Below are 16,128 nucleotides of genomic sequence, written 5' to 3'. Positions count from 1 at the left end.
CTATTACTTTTCCCTTTTTGACCAGATGAGGAAACTGAGGCACAGAGGATTGAAGTAACAAGTCTCAAGTGACAGCGCCAGTAAGATCATGTCACAAGTCTAAAAATGAGGTCTTTTGTGACCGAGCTTGAGGCCAGGGGTGCTCCCGCCCCATTCCCCAGCCCCTAACCCCATCCTCCGCCTAGATTGTCCCACATGCAAAAAGACTTCCCTATCAGGGGGTTATGTTGCCACCTCAGAGGTTCCGGTTCCCGGGGCATGGATGCTCCCCCCCCCACCCCTACGAGCACCATCCCACACCCCCAGCACATGCACACACGCTGCCAGATCATGTAAATATCCCTCACTCTCTCCTTCTTTCCCTGCTCTCTCCCTGGCCTACCCCATCCCTCCGTCCCACAGGCGAAATCACCACCACCTCCCTGCTTGACCGTGAGACCAAGTCTGAATACATCCTCATCGTGAGAGCCGTGGACGGGGGTGTGGGCCACAACCAGAAAACTGGCATTGCCACTGTGAGTGCCCACCCCTCCCCCGCCCCCTGCTCCCCACCTGCTGCCCAGGAGCTGCCCCCTGGCCCATCTGCAGGTCGAACCTGTGTCCTGATGCATTGGGAGTGGGGGGAGGGTGGCAGATACCAACTCACTGTCAGCCAAGGTCAGCCCTGGGGCCACTGCAGCGAGGGGGAAGAAGGGCATTCCCACCAGGGACGTGGGGGACTCAGGAGGGACAAATGTTCCTCCCCTGTCCCCGAAAGACCAGCTGGGCAAATGGCAGAAGGATGAGCTCCAGAGGCCCCTCCCTCGGGGCTCCTACAAGGAGCAGGTATTCCTGCCAGAAAGAGTGGCTCTGATCAGGAAGCAGGGCCTTAACCCTGGTGCTGAGAAACGATGCCTAGGTTTCCCTACCAGGAGTAAGTAGGATCCATCAAGGCCCAGAACCCCCATCCAAGCTCTTGCCATCCCACCAAGGTGCCTCAGATATAGGAAGCTAGAGAAGGGACATCTGAGGGTCCTGACTGAGCTCTGGGCTGCAGAAGAGACCGGGGGGTGGGGGGCAGTGAGAAGCAGGAAGCCCCCCTATGGGAGAGGAAGTAGAAAGACCCACTGACAGGTCCCTCTAGCCACCTCCCCTCCTTGATCCTACTTGCTTTCTCTGGCTCTCCCTCAGGAGCCCTCCCCGACCTCTCTGCCTGGCCCTCACCCTATCCACAGCAGCTGTCCCCCATCCCAGTTGTCCCCCATCCTTGCCCGGCCAGAGGGGTGGGGGTCTGTATTGCTTGGCCAGGGACTTGGCAGAAAAATCCCCAGAACCCCATTCCATCCTGGGAGGCTGCTAATAGGATTCTGAGCCCTATAAATAATTTACCTGGGTGGCAGGTGAGCAGGGAAATTGCTTGGCTCATAGCCGAGACTGACGGAATCTCAAGGGATCCTACCAGATCCCCGACCCTGTCCATCCCCTTCCGCCAAGCCTGGGACGGCTGAGAGATGTCCCCCATTACAGGAAGAATTTCAGGGGTCATTGCATTCATCCCTCTCCTTCCTGATGGGACAGCACCTAAATGCTCTTCTCCTGGAGGGACCTGGCTCCCTCCTGTGCTAGAAAGCCCAGGCCCTGCCCCAAGGCCTCCAAAGTGGGTGGAGCCCGTGGAATTCCTGCTGAGATGCCCCTCAGGCCCCTGAGTGTGCCCTCTCGTGGGCCCCGTCCCTGCACCGCTCAGCCAGACACCTCCCTCTCTGCTCCTCGTGGCCCCGCAGGTAAACATCACCCTCCTGGACATCAACGACAACCACCCCACCTGGAAGGACGCCCCCTACTACATCAACCTGGTGGAGATGACCCCTCCAGACTCTGACGTGACCACAGTGAGTGGTGGTGGGACAGCAGAATTCCAGGCTGCCCTTCTCAGGGTGTCTGCCATTCCTGCGTGAGCCCTATGGGCCGGCACATGTGGGACCGACAGACTTCCTGTTTCCCTCTGAGCCAGCCCACGGAGCAGACTTCCAGAAGCTCTCTTGCGTGGTGGAAGGTAGTCAGAGGCTGGGGGAAAGCCGTCACCCGGCCTCAGAGGCAGTGGGCTTCTTCGGGCTTTGTCAAAGGGAGCACAGACAGCCCAGGGACAGTGCCCAGGCAGCTAGGGCTGGTTCAGCTAGAAACCACACTTGCTGAGACCCCAGGACTCTGTCTGTGCCCAGAGGAGTGCCCTCACCCTCCCCTAGCAAGGCGCCGGCCACCTCCTCAAGTCACACAATGTAGGCTCTGTCCCCCCACCTTTCCTTCACCGCTTCTGTTCCCGACAGGTTGGCCCCAGTGGGGTATTTGAAGTTCACCCAGGGATTTTTCTGGCCTGGAATATTCCAGGTTTGCCTAGGCCCCTGTATGCGCTGCGTGCAGGGATATGACTCAGAGTGGGGAGCAGGGGAGACGTGGCCAAAGTCTCAGGAGTCTAGACTGAAGCCAGCATCCTGGGGAAGATGAGGAAAGCCAGGATTGAGCACCCCAGTTGATCAGCTCTGTGGTTCACATTTGTGGGGTCATCTCCTCCCCTCACCCTTGTGCACCATTTGGCTTCATTTGAGGTGGTTTATCCCCAGGGTCCAGCCCCATAGCCACTCAGCCAGCGTGACAGACGTGAACCTGATAGTTCATGGTAACCCCACGTGCCTCAGGCGCTGCCCGAGGCCTTCTGAATTCTCTCTCACCCTCATAGTGATCTCACGGGGCAGGTGGACTCATGGCTCCCGTCGTACTCTGGAGGAAACTGGGTCTTGGAGTTTGAGGGGTCTGCCCAGGGTCCCAGAGGTAGTAAGAGGTGGTGTCAGGACTTGAACCCAGGTCTGTCTGACTTGAAAACTACCTGGCCCAGCGCTCCATCTCTGCTGGTTCAAGGTGCCCTGGCAGGTGGCTCAGGTCTTGAGTAACTGGAGAACGTGGGTGGGATGGGAGAAGGGAGGGAAAATTTCACATCCAGCAGTCCAGAAAGGCTGCCCCACCCTGGTGAGGCCCAGCCTCCCCACCCCACCCCTCACCAACCACAGCCAGTAGGGACAGAGTCTAGAAGGCGCAGATGTCAGCCTTGAAGGAAGCTTCCTGTCCTCCTTTCCCTATCTGAATGGCTCTCAACTGGTGGGTGGGTCCCCCTCCCAGAGATTCCAATAGGGCCTGGCTCAGGGATCTGGAATCTCCCTTTTTTGAAGGCCCTGTGGGAGGATTCTTTCAAGCAAAGGGCCGGGTGTGGAAACCACTACTTTAGGCCAGTTCCTCAGCTCTCTCTAGGGCTCGAGATCCTGTGGGTACTCTCTGCTGCCATCTCGTGGGCACTTGGGCTCTAGCCAAGACAACTCCAACCTGGGACCCCAAAAGAGCCTTCCTCAGAGCACCTGTCTGGTCAATTCCTACCTTTGCTTTATGTCTCTGCGAAAATCCTCCCCGGGGGAACTGAGGGGCAAGTGAGACAGGTGTCCCTGGGAGAAAGTGGCTGCACTGGACACCAGCCAGGGGAGGCCATTTTTGAAGAATCCACCTGCCAAAGAGGTTTGCTGGACTGGGACTGCACTTGGCCTTGGGCAGTTCCCAGGATCTGGTCCCCAGTGGTCCTCTCCGGGTCTCCAGACTTCCTCACAGCCTTCTGAGACATTAGCAGGTGTGGACAACGGATCGGAGGCCTGCTATCCAGGGCCGCGTCACTCTCCAGGAACCTCAGCAGACCTTCAGTGGGCACCTGCTATGTGTGCCAGGCCCCATGCTCACCAAGCTCGGGAGTACAGAGAGCAGCAAGGCTCCCCTCCATGTTCAGGGGGCTTTCTGTCACTTTTCTGCTTGAACCCACCACTGGTTCCCATTTCACCCTGTGTTAAAGCCACAGTTCTTACTGGACGGACCTGCCCCAGCTTTACCTTTGGGGAGACGGACATGTGAACCCACTGCTCAGTAAGGGCTTGGCATGGCCGTTCCTCCCCTGGTGTGGGGCGGCTCCAGGGCGGGGACCCCCAAGTGTTTCGGTGTCTGAGCCCTGAAAACAAAATATCATGACTCAGAAGTTCAAACAGAAAAGGGTGAAGTCAGAATTAGAACTTGTTATATCAAACATCTACCAAATATATTATGACAGTTAGTGTTTGAAAAAATTTCATTGCATTTAAGGACAAGTTGTAGGTTAGATTTTCTAGAATTCTTAAGAATTTTCGGAATTCTCTGGAATTCCCAGGTATGTGTGATGGTGGCCAGGAAACTAGAAATCAAGAAGCTCGTACATTAGTACAATTTGTCATGGCAAAATAATTTTAAAAGGAATAGTCATAAAATCCGGTTAAATTTTATGGCTCGTAGGCATTTATATGTGGGTACTGTGTAATACCACTGGGGGCTCTGTGAGACCTTCTAAGGCCACAAGGTGGCCCTGGGTGAGGTGGGGGCTGTGGCTGAGATGGAGAAAGGGAGTTCGGAGCAGGGGCCGGGGGCAGCTGACCCAGAGGTGATGTTAGGGAGGAGGCCATGTTTGCAGAGGGGCTGCCCATCTCCTGACACCTGTCCCACCACCCTTCCCACACTCAGTCCCCCCACCACGCACGCTGGCCTCTCAGCCTCCCGAACCCAGTAAACCCTTCCTCTCCTCAGAGCCTCCGCACAGCCCTTCCCTCCCCCGCCCTGCAGAGCATTCCTCTCCCTCTACCCCCCACCCCTGCTTTTCCCAGGGTTGCCTCTTTCTCCTCTACCTGTCCCAGCCTAAAATGCCGCTTCCCCGAAGAGGCCCTCCCTGACCACCCTGCCTAATGTAGTTCTGCCCACTCTCTATACTGTTTCTTCCGGAGCTGATCCCACGTCTGTGTTTTATTTCTTTATTAGGTTGCTACCTTACTCAGAGGCAGTGTAGCTTAGTGATTAAGCGGGCAGCCTCTGGTCCCAAAATGTCTAGGGTCTAACCCTGGCCACATTCCTTACCAGCTCTGTGACCTTTGGCAAGTCACCTCACCTTTCTGTGCTCCAATCTTCTTATCTAGAAAATGGGGCTAGTAAGAGTCCCCACCTGATAGAGTTGTGGTCCCTACTTAATGAGCCACATGGTAAGTGGTAGATTCATGGTAGCTCTTCTCACCACACCTCTGCTGGAATCATACCCGTCTTGTCTGCTGTTGAACCCCAGTGCCCAGCACGGTGTCAGGTGCATTGTAAGAATTCAACCATTGGCAAATGCTAGTTGTTGAGGGACTTGTTCACCTTTCTTCCCCACTTTACCTGCCGCACCCCCCCCCCCAGCTCTGCCAGGTCCGGCCGGGTCTTCCTTGTCAGAGAGAGGTCAGGGTGTGTGCCCCACAGCTCTCCCAAATGCCAATGACTTTGAGAGCCGTGCGTAGACAAGCACGTGCCTGCATCCCGGCACACGGCCAACTGTCCCGGCATGTGCTTCGGCACGCACGTCCGTGCGCCCAGGGTGTGCACCTGCCCCGGCATGAGCTTGCACCTTGGCCCTTTTCAATTTGCAAGTGAGATTTTTGGCTCAACCCTCCCTCCTGGCTCCTGTAGGCTCCTTCAAGGACCTGGCTGATGGGCATTGATTTAGAGCCTTTCAAAGCCCTCCAGCAAAATAAGAGAGGGGAGAGGGAGAGAATTATTCCCCGTCAGGCCAGGAGAAAAACGACAGTGTGACATGGGAAATGGAGAGGGAAAGTGGTGAGACTCTACACAGCCTCCCCCACCCCTGCCAGGGAGTGGGCCAAGAGGCAGAAGCCAGGGCCCAGCCCCCACCCAGGGTCCCTTGGAAGCAGCCACCCCAGGCACGCTGGGGCACTTGCACTCAGGGGCAGGGAGAGGAGAGGAGAAGCCCCCAAAACCCCCATGTAAAATTGATCTCCGCACCTTCAGCAACAAGCTGCTAGCCTGGAACAGGTCATTTAACTGCTCTGTGCCTCGGTTTCCCCATCTGGAAAAATGGGGATAAAAACCCTCCTCCTATAGAGAGAAGCACTGTAGAAATGCAAGGCTTGTTGGTCTCCTTTGTCTGTCAGCAGAATGACTTTGCCAGGCTGAAGTGACCCCTGGCTTGCCTAAGAGCCCTGCCTCCTGTTGTCAATGCAGGGGTCCCCTTTACAGAGGCTGGGGAAACTGAGGTGACCTGCCCCATAGCGCAGCGAGGGCCCCTCGGGCCTTCCCCCCACCCCTGCCCCCTGGTGCAGCCAGGTGCACCCACTCCCCTCCTACCTGTCTGAAGCAGAAGGAGGCCCTGCGGGGCTCAGGGTCCAGTGCCAGCACAGGCCTCTCACCCTGGCCACTCCAGACCCTGGGGCAAGATGGGGGCCCTCAGCCAGGGCAGCCCATTTGTCTGTTCTGGTCTGGTGGCCCCGGAGACACCTCCGGCTGGGGACTAAGCCAGAGGAGGGACAGATTCTGCTGCCAAAGCACAAAAGGCCCCACATCCAGTAAGATGAAGGAGCTGACGAGGCCAGGCTGTCATTGCCGAGCGTCCTGGAGTTAAGAATGACACTGTCCTGATGCGGCCCTGGGGACTGCGGTCACCACCCCCCTCCCATTGATCTTGTCCACCTCTGGTGCCCCAGGGACCTCTACCACACAGGGCAGAGGATGAGCTCAGGGGTGCGTACTGCTACTGTCCTGGGACCCTGGGAGGTCTCCAGGGTGGGAGCTGTCTCAGCCTCAAAGCTGGTGCTGTGTGACCCTGAGCCCGGCCGATGCCTCCCTGAGCTCTGCTTTCTCCTTGGGGAAGGCAGATGCTAGAGAGGTTTTCCCCAAAGCAGAAGATTGGCAGGCATGGGGTTGGGGAGAGAATGGGTTATGGGGGTCGCCCTGGGTTAGGAGGGCACTCAGGTTGATCCCTTCATGGGGTGAGGCTTACAAGTGGGGAACCAAGTGGGGGGCCTAGAGAGCTAAAGGCCCTCCCCCTTCTCAGGCAGGGAGACTCAGCCCCCTCTGTCCTCCAGCCTCCCCCTCCTGCAGCCCCAAAACACCCCTAAACTGGGTGGCTTGTCCATGGCTCCCTTCCCCCACCCTGTCATTCCTGGTGTCCCAGAAGCCTAATTCTTTTCAAATTGCCTCACAAAAAGTCCAAAGGAAGGAAGAGAAGGTTTGAGGAGGAGGATCCAGTTCCCCAAATCCAGGGTTTCAGATTCTTCCCAAAGGTTCAGCCTCTTCAGCCCTTCCCAGCCTCCCATAGAATTCCTAGTCCCCAAAGAATTCCATGATCATGGACCTCCTGGGCACCCCCTGCTCCCCCGAAAGCCCATGAACGTGTTACCCCCACATGTCTGGAAAGCAGTGACACAAAGATGTGCGAGCAGCCTGGCCTGCTGGCTGCTAGTGTGGGTTCCAGAGGGACCCAGGGCCACTTTGGGCTAAGAGACCTTGGGAGCCTCGCTGAGCCTCATGTGTGAAATGCACATAATTGTAGACCTCCTCCTCATGGGGCTGTGCTCACGGTACTTGTCCTTACAGAGGGCCTGGCATGTATGAGATACAGAGAGCTTCCCATAGACTGGTGTGTGTGCCAAGTGTTGCTTCTAGAAATAGAGGGCTGGGGCTTAAGTGGGGAAAGGGACTGGCCTAGGGTAAAACTGAGTGAGTGAAGAAGCCGAGGAGCTCAAGACTTCCCCTGCCAACCCATCTTGTGAACTTCCTGCCTCCCATCCCCCATGAGACCCCCTACTGGAGCCGGGAGGGAAGGGGGAAGGGAGGGAGGGACACGGGTGTGAGCTCAGACATCCCCAGGCAGGCAGTGCGGGGCACAGAGATGCCCTCCCCCGGCTGGGCTCAGTGGAGGATGGGCTCCCTCCTGGGCAGGTGGTGGCTGTGGACCCGGACCTGGGGGAGAACGGCACCCTGGTGTACAGCATCCAGCCACCCAACAAGTTCTACAGCCTCAACAACCGCACAGGCAAGATCCGCACCACCCACGTCATGCTGGACCGGGAGAACCCCGACCCCCACGAGGCGGAGCTGATGCGCAAGATTATCATCTCTGTCGCTGACTGTATGTGCCCCCCGCAGCCCCGCACACCTTGGCGGTGGCCCCTGACTTGTCCTCCCTGGGTCCTGAGGCCTGGGTACAGGAGGGCTGTGTCGTGATTGCTAAGAATGGGGTAACACCCACTTGCCAGTTGTGAGCCCCGCAGAGTACCCTCAGAGGGTGGCAGTGGCTGGGGGTGCAAGGCCTGGGCTGCTCCCTGGAGGGACCCCTGGGATGGAAATGTCACTGAGCCTGCCTCCCTCTCCCCCCTCCCCTTTCTCCCTGTCCCTGTCTCTTTTGCACCCCTCTTTCCATCTCCCTGGCACCCCCAGGTGGCAGCCCCCCTCTGAGAGCCACCAGCAGTGCCACGGTGTTTGTGAACCTCTTGGACCTCAATGACAACGACCCCACTTTTCAGAACCTGCCTTTCGTGGCTGAGGTGCTGGAAGGCACTCCGGCCGGGGTCTCTGTCTACCAGGTGAGTTTCCCTTTCCTGGCCTGAGCTCCTGGTCTGTCTCCCTCACCTCGTCTCACCCAGCCAGCAGGTGGGCAGAGGCGGCCCTGGGTGCCTAGCCTCATGCTGAACACTTTGCAGTGGTGAGGCAGGGGATACCAGCCGAGACCACCAGACAGGACACACTGGGCTTGGAGAGCTGGTGCTCTGAGAGATGTAATGGAAGGCTTCCTGGAGGAGGAGGAGGGGCTTGAGCTGGGTCTTAAATGACAGGTGGATTTGGAGAGGTGGAGGGAAAGCACCAAGGAAGATGACAGAATCCTGGGAAGCCAAGTCAAACAGGTCCTGGTTATGGAGGTCTGGCCCAAGACTCTCAACACCGCAAGCCTGTAGCTGGTCCTAGAACACAGAGAAGGTTGATGGGTGTCGCCCAGGCACCCTGTCTCCATGGGCAGGCCACTCTCCCATCAGCCCCAATGAGCTCCACACAGTAGCGGGGCGGGGGGAGGGCGGTACTCTCCCCACTTGGCAGGAGACTTAAAGAGACTTGTGGCCAAGAAGAGGTAGGACCTGATCTTGAACCCAGCCCCTCTGCCTCCTACTCCATCACCCTCTGTCAAGAAGGCCCTGAAGGGGCTCATTCAGGAAGGATGATGCCCTTTTAGGAACGCTGGAAGGCCCTCGTGATTAAGAGCATGGTCTTTGGAGTGCACCCAGTGTGAGTGTGGGTCCCAACTCCTCCACTTGTGTGCTATGTGACCTACAGCAAACAACCTCACTGGGCCTCAGTTTTCTCACCTGTGAAATGGGGCTCATACTAGTACCTGCCTGGCTGTGCTGCGGGGATTCAGTCAGACACGCGTGTCCAGCAAGCTGGCACTTGGACTGCGGGAGATCCACGGTGGCCGATGTGCTCGTCGTCAGGGGTCTGTTGTGAGGGGTTACACCTGAGACACAGCGGGATCCAGTGGCAAAGGGCCAGCCTGATCCCACCCGAAGAAAACAGGTTGCTTGTCAGGATACCACAGTGGGTAACCTTGGTGATGCCCTGCAGGCCTGCTGTGCCTCAGTTTCTTCATCTGTGAGAGGAGATGAGTAGTGGTCTTTGAAGGTCCTAGGGCGCAATCTCGCTAGCAGGACATTCTCCCAAATGCCCAGCAGGGGGAGCTGCGATCCAGGGAACGGCAGCCAGTCCCTGAGGAGCAGCCCCCAAATAGGAGGGGGCAGGTGGGTGAGAGAGCCAATGAGCGCCGCCCAGAGCCCGATCTCCGGGGGCGCACAGACAGTGCAGACAGCACAGCTTCTGAGTTCACAGAGGAACTGGCTCAGGCATGAAAAGGTGGTTGAAGGAGCTGGAGCATTTATTTTGGGAACTGTCCTCAGAAACAGGAAGAGGGTTCTGACAGGAGCGGTGTGTTCCCCGGTGCCCCCTACAACCTGGACAAATAGTGATTTCCGTTGGATGGGTGGAAGAACTTTCTCCAGGAATTAGAGCTGTATGCAGATAAATGAGAAGTAGTGAGCGCCCTATCCTGGAAAGCATTCAAGTTGAGTGGACACCCTCTTGTCCTGCTTGTTGATGTGAGTTAGACTAGATGACCTTGATGTCTTTCACTCTTGAGAGTCTTGGCTTAATCCAAAGCTTTTATTTGAACTGTTATTCACATTTCCTCAAAGGTCTCGAATCTTCTTCTGTGAAACTTTCAATATATCAGGGTCTTGAGTCAGGAGAACTCTCCTCGGGACTAGAGATGCAGACGGGAATAGTGTAGGGGTTTAGAGGATGTTTGCCTGCCTACACGTGGCCTCAAAAGACGGTTTCAAAATAATAATCAAATCATCAGGTGACTTAAACACTGCACCTTTCCACCATCTTATTGTTGTCTGACAAAGCAGGGGAGAGCGCTGTTGATCATTTTATGTAGTGGAGCTTCGCATGGTCCAAGGGCCCTTGGAGCGGTCACCGCTGCTTCAAGCCAGCAGCCGGGAAACCTGCTAGAACACGATGCGGTTCGGAGTCCCGAGCCAGCCAGGATCCGTGGCGGGGGGGGGGGGGGGTGCGGGGGGGGGTGCTTGCCAAGGAGGAGAACAGGGTTTTGAAGGGGAAGACTATGGGGAGCTAGACTCTTGTTCTAGAAAGTGCCTGCCCTCCCCCCCACCGGCCCCACCTGATGTATCCGGATGCCTTTAGCTCTGACGTGCTGCCCTCTTAGCATCTGGGAAGGTGCTGGGAACAGTGGCACGGCTGGAGACACTGAGGGAAGCGGGCATGTCTGGCTGGAGCTGAGCGCCGATCAGTGGGAAGGAGGGGGCCCTTCTCGGGGGCAAAGTCCTCCTGTCCCCACCCCTCACGTGGTCCCTGCTTTCCGTCAGGTGGTGGCCATCGACCTGGACGAGGGCCTGAACGGGCTGGTGTCCTACCGCATGCAGGTGGGCATGCCCCGCATGGACTTCCTCATCAACAGCAGCAGGGGTGTGGTGGTCGCCAGCGCGGAGCTGGACCGCGAGCGCATCGCCGAGTACCAGCTGCGCATCGTGGCCAGCGACGCGGGCACGCCCCCCAAGAGCTCCACCGGCACGCTCACCATCCGAGGTGAGGGCCGGGGGTCTCCTGCGGCGCGGAGAGCGCACGGGCCCTGGAGCAGCGCCGGGCGGGCTGGGGAGCCCACGACCACCACCGCTATCCCTGTCTATGTGGACACAGGGTGCCTTGCTAATGGGGTGTCCTCCTCAACCACGCCATTCAGCCCAGAGCCCTCTTTGCCTCCACCAAGTCCAAAATGCCGGCAGAGCCTTCTTCCCACCGAGCCGCTGCCTTCAGTAGCCGCCCCCCCCCCCGCCCCGCCCCAGCCCCGGGCCTGGACCCACTGCCAAGGTCCCCGACCCCTCCTAGAGCCTTTGATCCTGCGAACAGCAGAGGCGACCTGCACAGGGGTGGGTGGGCCCTCGGGGTTAGCTGCAGGCAGGAGAAGGGCAGGGCCAAGGCCCCTTACGATTTCTCCTCCATTCTGGTCACGTCTTTAATCCTTGGGACAAAACAGGGACATTGACACAAGCTGTTGCCAGAGGGGCAGAACTAACCACAGGGAAGTCAAGTCAGTACAGAGTGTGACGGGCAAGATGTGTCCTGTTTTCTGGCTCCTGCCGGCCCCTCAGGCTTGTGCAGGTGGGGGTTAGCTCAGTACAGACATTTGCCCGAGACGTGCCTAGGCGTTCTCTCATCCGTCGGTCCCACGCTCGCCTTGTGGGTCCCTGGTGCCCGTCTGGGGACCCGCTGTGTGCCAGTGACTGACAGGGAGGTGCTCAGTGCTCCCAGGGAGGATTTCTCTCCCGGCCTCAGCAGAAGCCAGGTCCGTAAGCAAGCCCGTCATTTCTCCTGGGGCTATCACAACGAGGAGCTGAAGAGGGAAGGTGGGGTCATTTCACTGTGAAGATTGTCCCAAGCCCCATCAGCTGGGAAAACACATCTTTAAGGGAAATTAGACTTTTCTTGGTGGGGGGGATCCTCAAAGCCAGCTGTTTTCCTAGGACCCCATGACAGACTAGGGGCGGGCCTCCCCGAGACCCCAACCCTGCCACTTGCCTGCTATGTGACTTGGGACAAGTGACTCAACTGCTCTGAGCTCCTGTCCCCTCCTCTGTCTGGTGTGTCTGAGAATGCCTGCCTTGTCAGGGTGTTAGGAGGGGCACACGGGGTGTGTACGGGAAGCACTTAGCACAGGCTTGCTGTCACGGTCGTTGCCATCATCATCACCGCTGCCGTCGTGAGGCACCCACTGGAGGGAGGCCCCAGGGTTCTCTCTCCTGGCATGGCCGGCAGGCAGCACCAGCACCAGAGCACCCGGGGAGCAGGACCACGGGAGGCCGAGGAGCTCGGGTCAGCCCTGCCCTGACCCTAGCAGGCGTGGGGACCCCCGGCCCGCCACCGAGACGTGTCGGCTCCTGCCGCCTCTGGCGCTGGGCTCTCTGGAGCGGAAGCCCCGCCTAGCCCTGTGCACTGACTCTGCCCGCAGTGCTGGACGTGAACGACGAGACGCCCACCTTCTTCCCCGCCGTGTACAATGTCTCCGTGTCCGAGGACGTGCCGCGGGACTTCCGGGTGGTCTGGCTGAACTGCACGGACAATGACGCGGGCCTCAATGCCGAGCTCAGCTACTTCATCACAGGTGCGGCCCTGCCTCCGCTCCTTCCGATGTGTGCCCCCAGCCTCCCCCCACCCCAGGAGGATGGGGGAGGGGCCCGCGTCAGCCCTCCGCATCAGGCTTCAGCTCCCACCGGACCCTCCCGTAGGGTTTACTCTTAGCTTTTCCCAGGGGCTTTGTAGCTGGGTCCCTCTGGCCTGGCTCGCTGGGGGCCTCCTGAGCCTCTTCGGAGATTGGGGGAACTTACCGAGGTTCAGTCAGGAGGGAGGTAGAGCCCGTGACTGCTGGGGAGGAGCCCTGCCCCCCCCCCACTCCACCCCCACGTCAAGGTGATAAAGCCGAGACGGGAAGTCTGTGGTCTTGTCCTTCCCCAGGGACCCTTCACTCATGAGAATTCCCATCTGTTTAGAGACAAATGGTTTCAATCTTTTTAAATAAAATGGTTTTAGCTCACAAATACTAAGTAGAGAGCTGTGGAGAAATCGTATGAGGCCATGTCCTGGCTCAACAGGAGAAACGGAGTCATGAGCAGTTAGTGATGTCTGCCATGACAGTAGGCTCGGTAGGTGGCGGTAAACAGGCCACGTATTAGTCATGCCTGGATTAGAACAGATGCCCAGCGTGCTTCAGTCCCTGACACACCTGAGAGGTGCTGGGGTGCTGGGGGGCAGTTCTTTCACATTCCTTAGCTGTCCCTCGGCCGTATTACTGGCTCAGTCTTCTCTCCGTCCATGGCCTGCCTGCAGCCACATTATTCACCCGCTCGTATGCACATATGTGTGTGCACATGCATTCAGTGCACACACCAGTCTCCCTGACGCCTCTGCCCCTGGAGCGAGGAATCCCAGCTTCACAGCCCATCCTTGCTTGTGGTGGCTCTCAACCTCTTCTTTCCAGATCTTGCCCTCCCTCCACTCCCTAAAGGGGCCCAGCACCCTCAGGCCACCTCCTCACAGTCTAGTCCTCAACACTGCTCCAAGAAAGGCTTCGTTATCAAGACTCCCCCCATGTGGACCAGTCATGGTTCAGCCCCCAGCATACTGGCGCCTCAGTTTCTCCCCCATCCCCTAGGAGCCAGATTTTGTCCCATGTGAATGGTGCTTCAGACCATCCACAAAGGGGTCAGGGCTTTTCTCCAGGGGCAAACCATGTAAGGACAAGGGAGCACCTGGTAGCTCCCAGGATGATTTCCCAGCGCCCCAAAGTGGCCAGTTTCTGCTGACCTGCTGAGAGCCCTCCCAGCTGGGAATCTCAGATTTTAATTTGCTCATTCTGCAAGGAGCGGTGCGGGGTCCCGGTCCAAGCTAGCCCAAACCCAGGGCCGCATCACCCTCTGCTGTCCAGAACACCACATTGCCTGCCGGCTGGCTGGGGGGGCGTCTTCACACTGTTCGGATGGAGTCCCTTCCTGTCCACCTTGGAGAGGAGAACCTCCCACTTCCCACCCCGGCCATCTGCCCCTACTCGTCACTCCATGGAGCCTCCAGGAGTCCCCACTCAGAGAGTCCAAGATTAGGGACCTGGAAAAATCTTAGCTGACCCCAAAATCCCTGACCACCTGTAAAAGCCTCAACGCAAGTTAACTGCTCAGACACTCCCACCAGATGGGCAGGTGGCAGAACGGTGAAGGACGCAGGCTCAGAAATCAGAATGCCAAGTTGGAGTCTTACACCCACACTAGGTGACTGTAGCCCAGGGCAACACACGTAACCTCACTAAAGGACGCATTTCCCTCTCTGTGAAGTGGGCTTGTGATAGTACAAACCAGATGCAAGAGACCACATGAAGTGCCTGGTATGCAGTAGGTGCTCAATGAATGTTCAACCCTTATGATTTCAGGCGTTTGGCACCCCCACCTGAGCCCACACAGGCCACACCCTCATCCGGGCCTCCCCCCACCCCCAGAACCCTGTCCCGGGCAGGGCTGAATACGCAGCATGGCCTTCTCCTCCCCGACTACCCCTGGAATGTCCTGGCCCAGGAGCAGAGCCGGGGTGCCACTGTCCTTTCCCTGGCGGGAGCCCTGCGTCCTCACAGAGGCCTCATTGTCTTTGGCCCACAGGTGGAAACGTGGATGGGAAGTTCAGTGTTGGCTACCGTGACGCTGTTGTGAGAACAGTAGTAAGCCTGGACCGGGAGACCACAGCCGCGTACACGCTCGTCCTGGAGGCCATCGGTACGCCCCAGCCCGACCTGCACACCGGCACAGCGCCGGGCAGCCTGGTGGGGTGACCCCCAGAGCCAGGCCTTGAGCCGGAGGCTGTGTCTTGACGTCCGTGGAGAAAGGGCAGCCGGACATCCAGCGTGTCACTGAGCCCCGGCAGGCGGGAGGCTTAGCCTGCAGCGCTACATGCAAGCCGCTCAGATGGTGGGGTGTAGACAGACCGCTGCACCACCAGGCCCGCGAGGCAGAAAGGGGGGAGGGGGAGCCCAGAGTATCAGGCGCAAAGCGAGGTGGAAACATGTTAAGGGAAGGGCATGATCCGGGAAGTCTTCTTAGAGGAAGTGGCAGCTGGGAGTGTTTTTGGATCAGTTAGGAGTCTTGGTTGCGAGTTTTAAAACAAACTAACTTAAGCAATATGGGCTCACAAAACCAGTCCATAGGACAACGGAGCTTCAGGTAGGACTGGATTTGGGGCGCAGGTGGTGCCCGGAGGCCTCAGTCTCTCCGCAGTGGCTAGCTCAGCTTCCCATGTGTTGTCCCCACTCTCTGGCTGACAGAGTGGTCAGTGGTTGCTGCACCCTAGGCCTGAATCCTTCCGGGTTCAAGTGCAGCGGCAGGGAGACAGCACTTGTCTTTGCTGGTCTTCCCCGCTGAAGCCCCAGAGGAGCCCCGATGAGCTCATCTGCCCCAGTGCCTGTCCCTGAAGCCCTTGTCGTGCTCAAGGGAGGAGAGATGTGCTAGTTAGGCCTAAATCACAGGCCCATCCCTGGTGCCGGGGGGTGGTCAGACCTGCCCCGAAGCCCAGGCCTCTGAGTCAGGGAGGTAGGGTTCTCAGAGGGACCTTCAGGACTGGAGTTTGCCTGCAAGAGCAGGATGGTGCGGCTGGACAGACACCTGCCTGTCACCACCTTGAGGGCCAAGTCGGGTTTCAGTACGTCGAGAAGGAGGGAGGGCCTTTCAGGCAGAGGAACCAGCCCAGGCAGAGACCTGGCTATGGGAAAGAGGGTGTGTGTGTGTGTGTGTGTGTGTGTGTGTGTGTGTGTGTGTGGCAGAAGCTGGCTCATGGTGTGATGTACACTGGGGAGGAGGCTGCACTCAGGTAGGGCCAGCTGGTAAAGGCCTGAACATTGAGCCCACAATTTGGTCTCTGGTCTCCAGGCAGTAGGGAGCCCATGAGGGCTCGAGATGGGAAGAAGGGTGTGAGGAGGCCTATGGCCCCCCTCCTAGGAGCACCCAGTTTGACATCTGCAGTAAGCTGTGGGTGAGAGGGAGTGAGCTTTCTGTGCCTCCGCCTTTCCAGCCAGCAGCCCCTCCCCAGCCCACCCCATGCCCACATGCATCTCCCCTCTGCCTTGCTCTCCTCCCACCCTCGGGAGACCCCTCATTCCCGCTGCCTCAAGCACTGTGC

At 58.3% G+C, this 16,128-nt stretch overlaps 1 protein-coding gene across 1 annotated transcript in view; it reads left to right on the top strand.

The window, feature by feature from the left end:
• CDH23 (cadherin related 23) overlaps positions 1 to 16,128 on the top strand; it is a 405,959-nt gene that overhangs the window by 291,738 nt on the left and 98,093 nt on the right. The window contains exons 20-26 of the mRNA XM_078077622.1: positions 403 to 515; positions 1,761 to 1,868; positions 7,795 to 7,984; positions 8,293 to 8,438; positions 10,788 to 11,007; positions 12,428 to 12,580; positions 14,619 to 14,732. Coding sequence (XP_077933748.1) covers positions 403 to 515; positions 1,761 to 1,868; positions 7,795 to 7,984; positions 8,293 to 8,438; positions 10,788 to 11,007; positions 12,428 to 12,580; positions 14,619 to 14,732 — 1,044 coding nt within the window. The remainder of the gene's footprint in view (positions 1 to 402; positions 516 to 1,760; positions 1,869 to 7,794; positions 7,985 to 8,292; positions 8,439 to 10,787; positions 11,008 to 12,427; positions 12,581 to 14,618; positions 14,733 to 16,128) is intronic.

The sequence above is a fragment of the Halichoerus grypus genome, chromosome 7 (genome assembly GCF_964656455.1).
Source record: "Halichoerus grypus chromosome 7, mHalGry1.hap1.1, whole genome shotgun sequence".
Lineage (NCBI taxonomy): Eukaryota > Metazoa > Chordata > Mammalia > Carnivora > Phocidae > Halichoerus > Halichoerus grypus.
The sequence above is the reverse complement of the archived record's forward strand: the minus strand, read 5'-3'. Positions and strand labels throughout refer to the sequence as shown.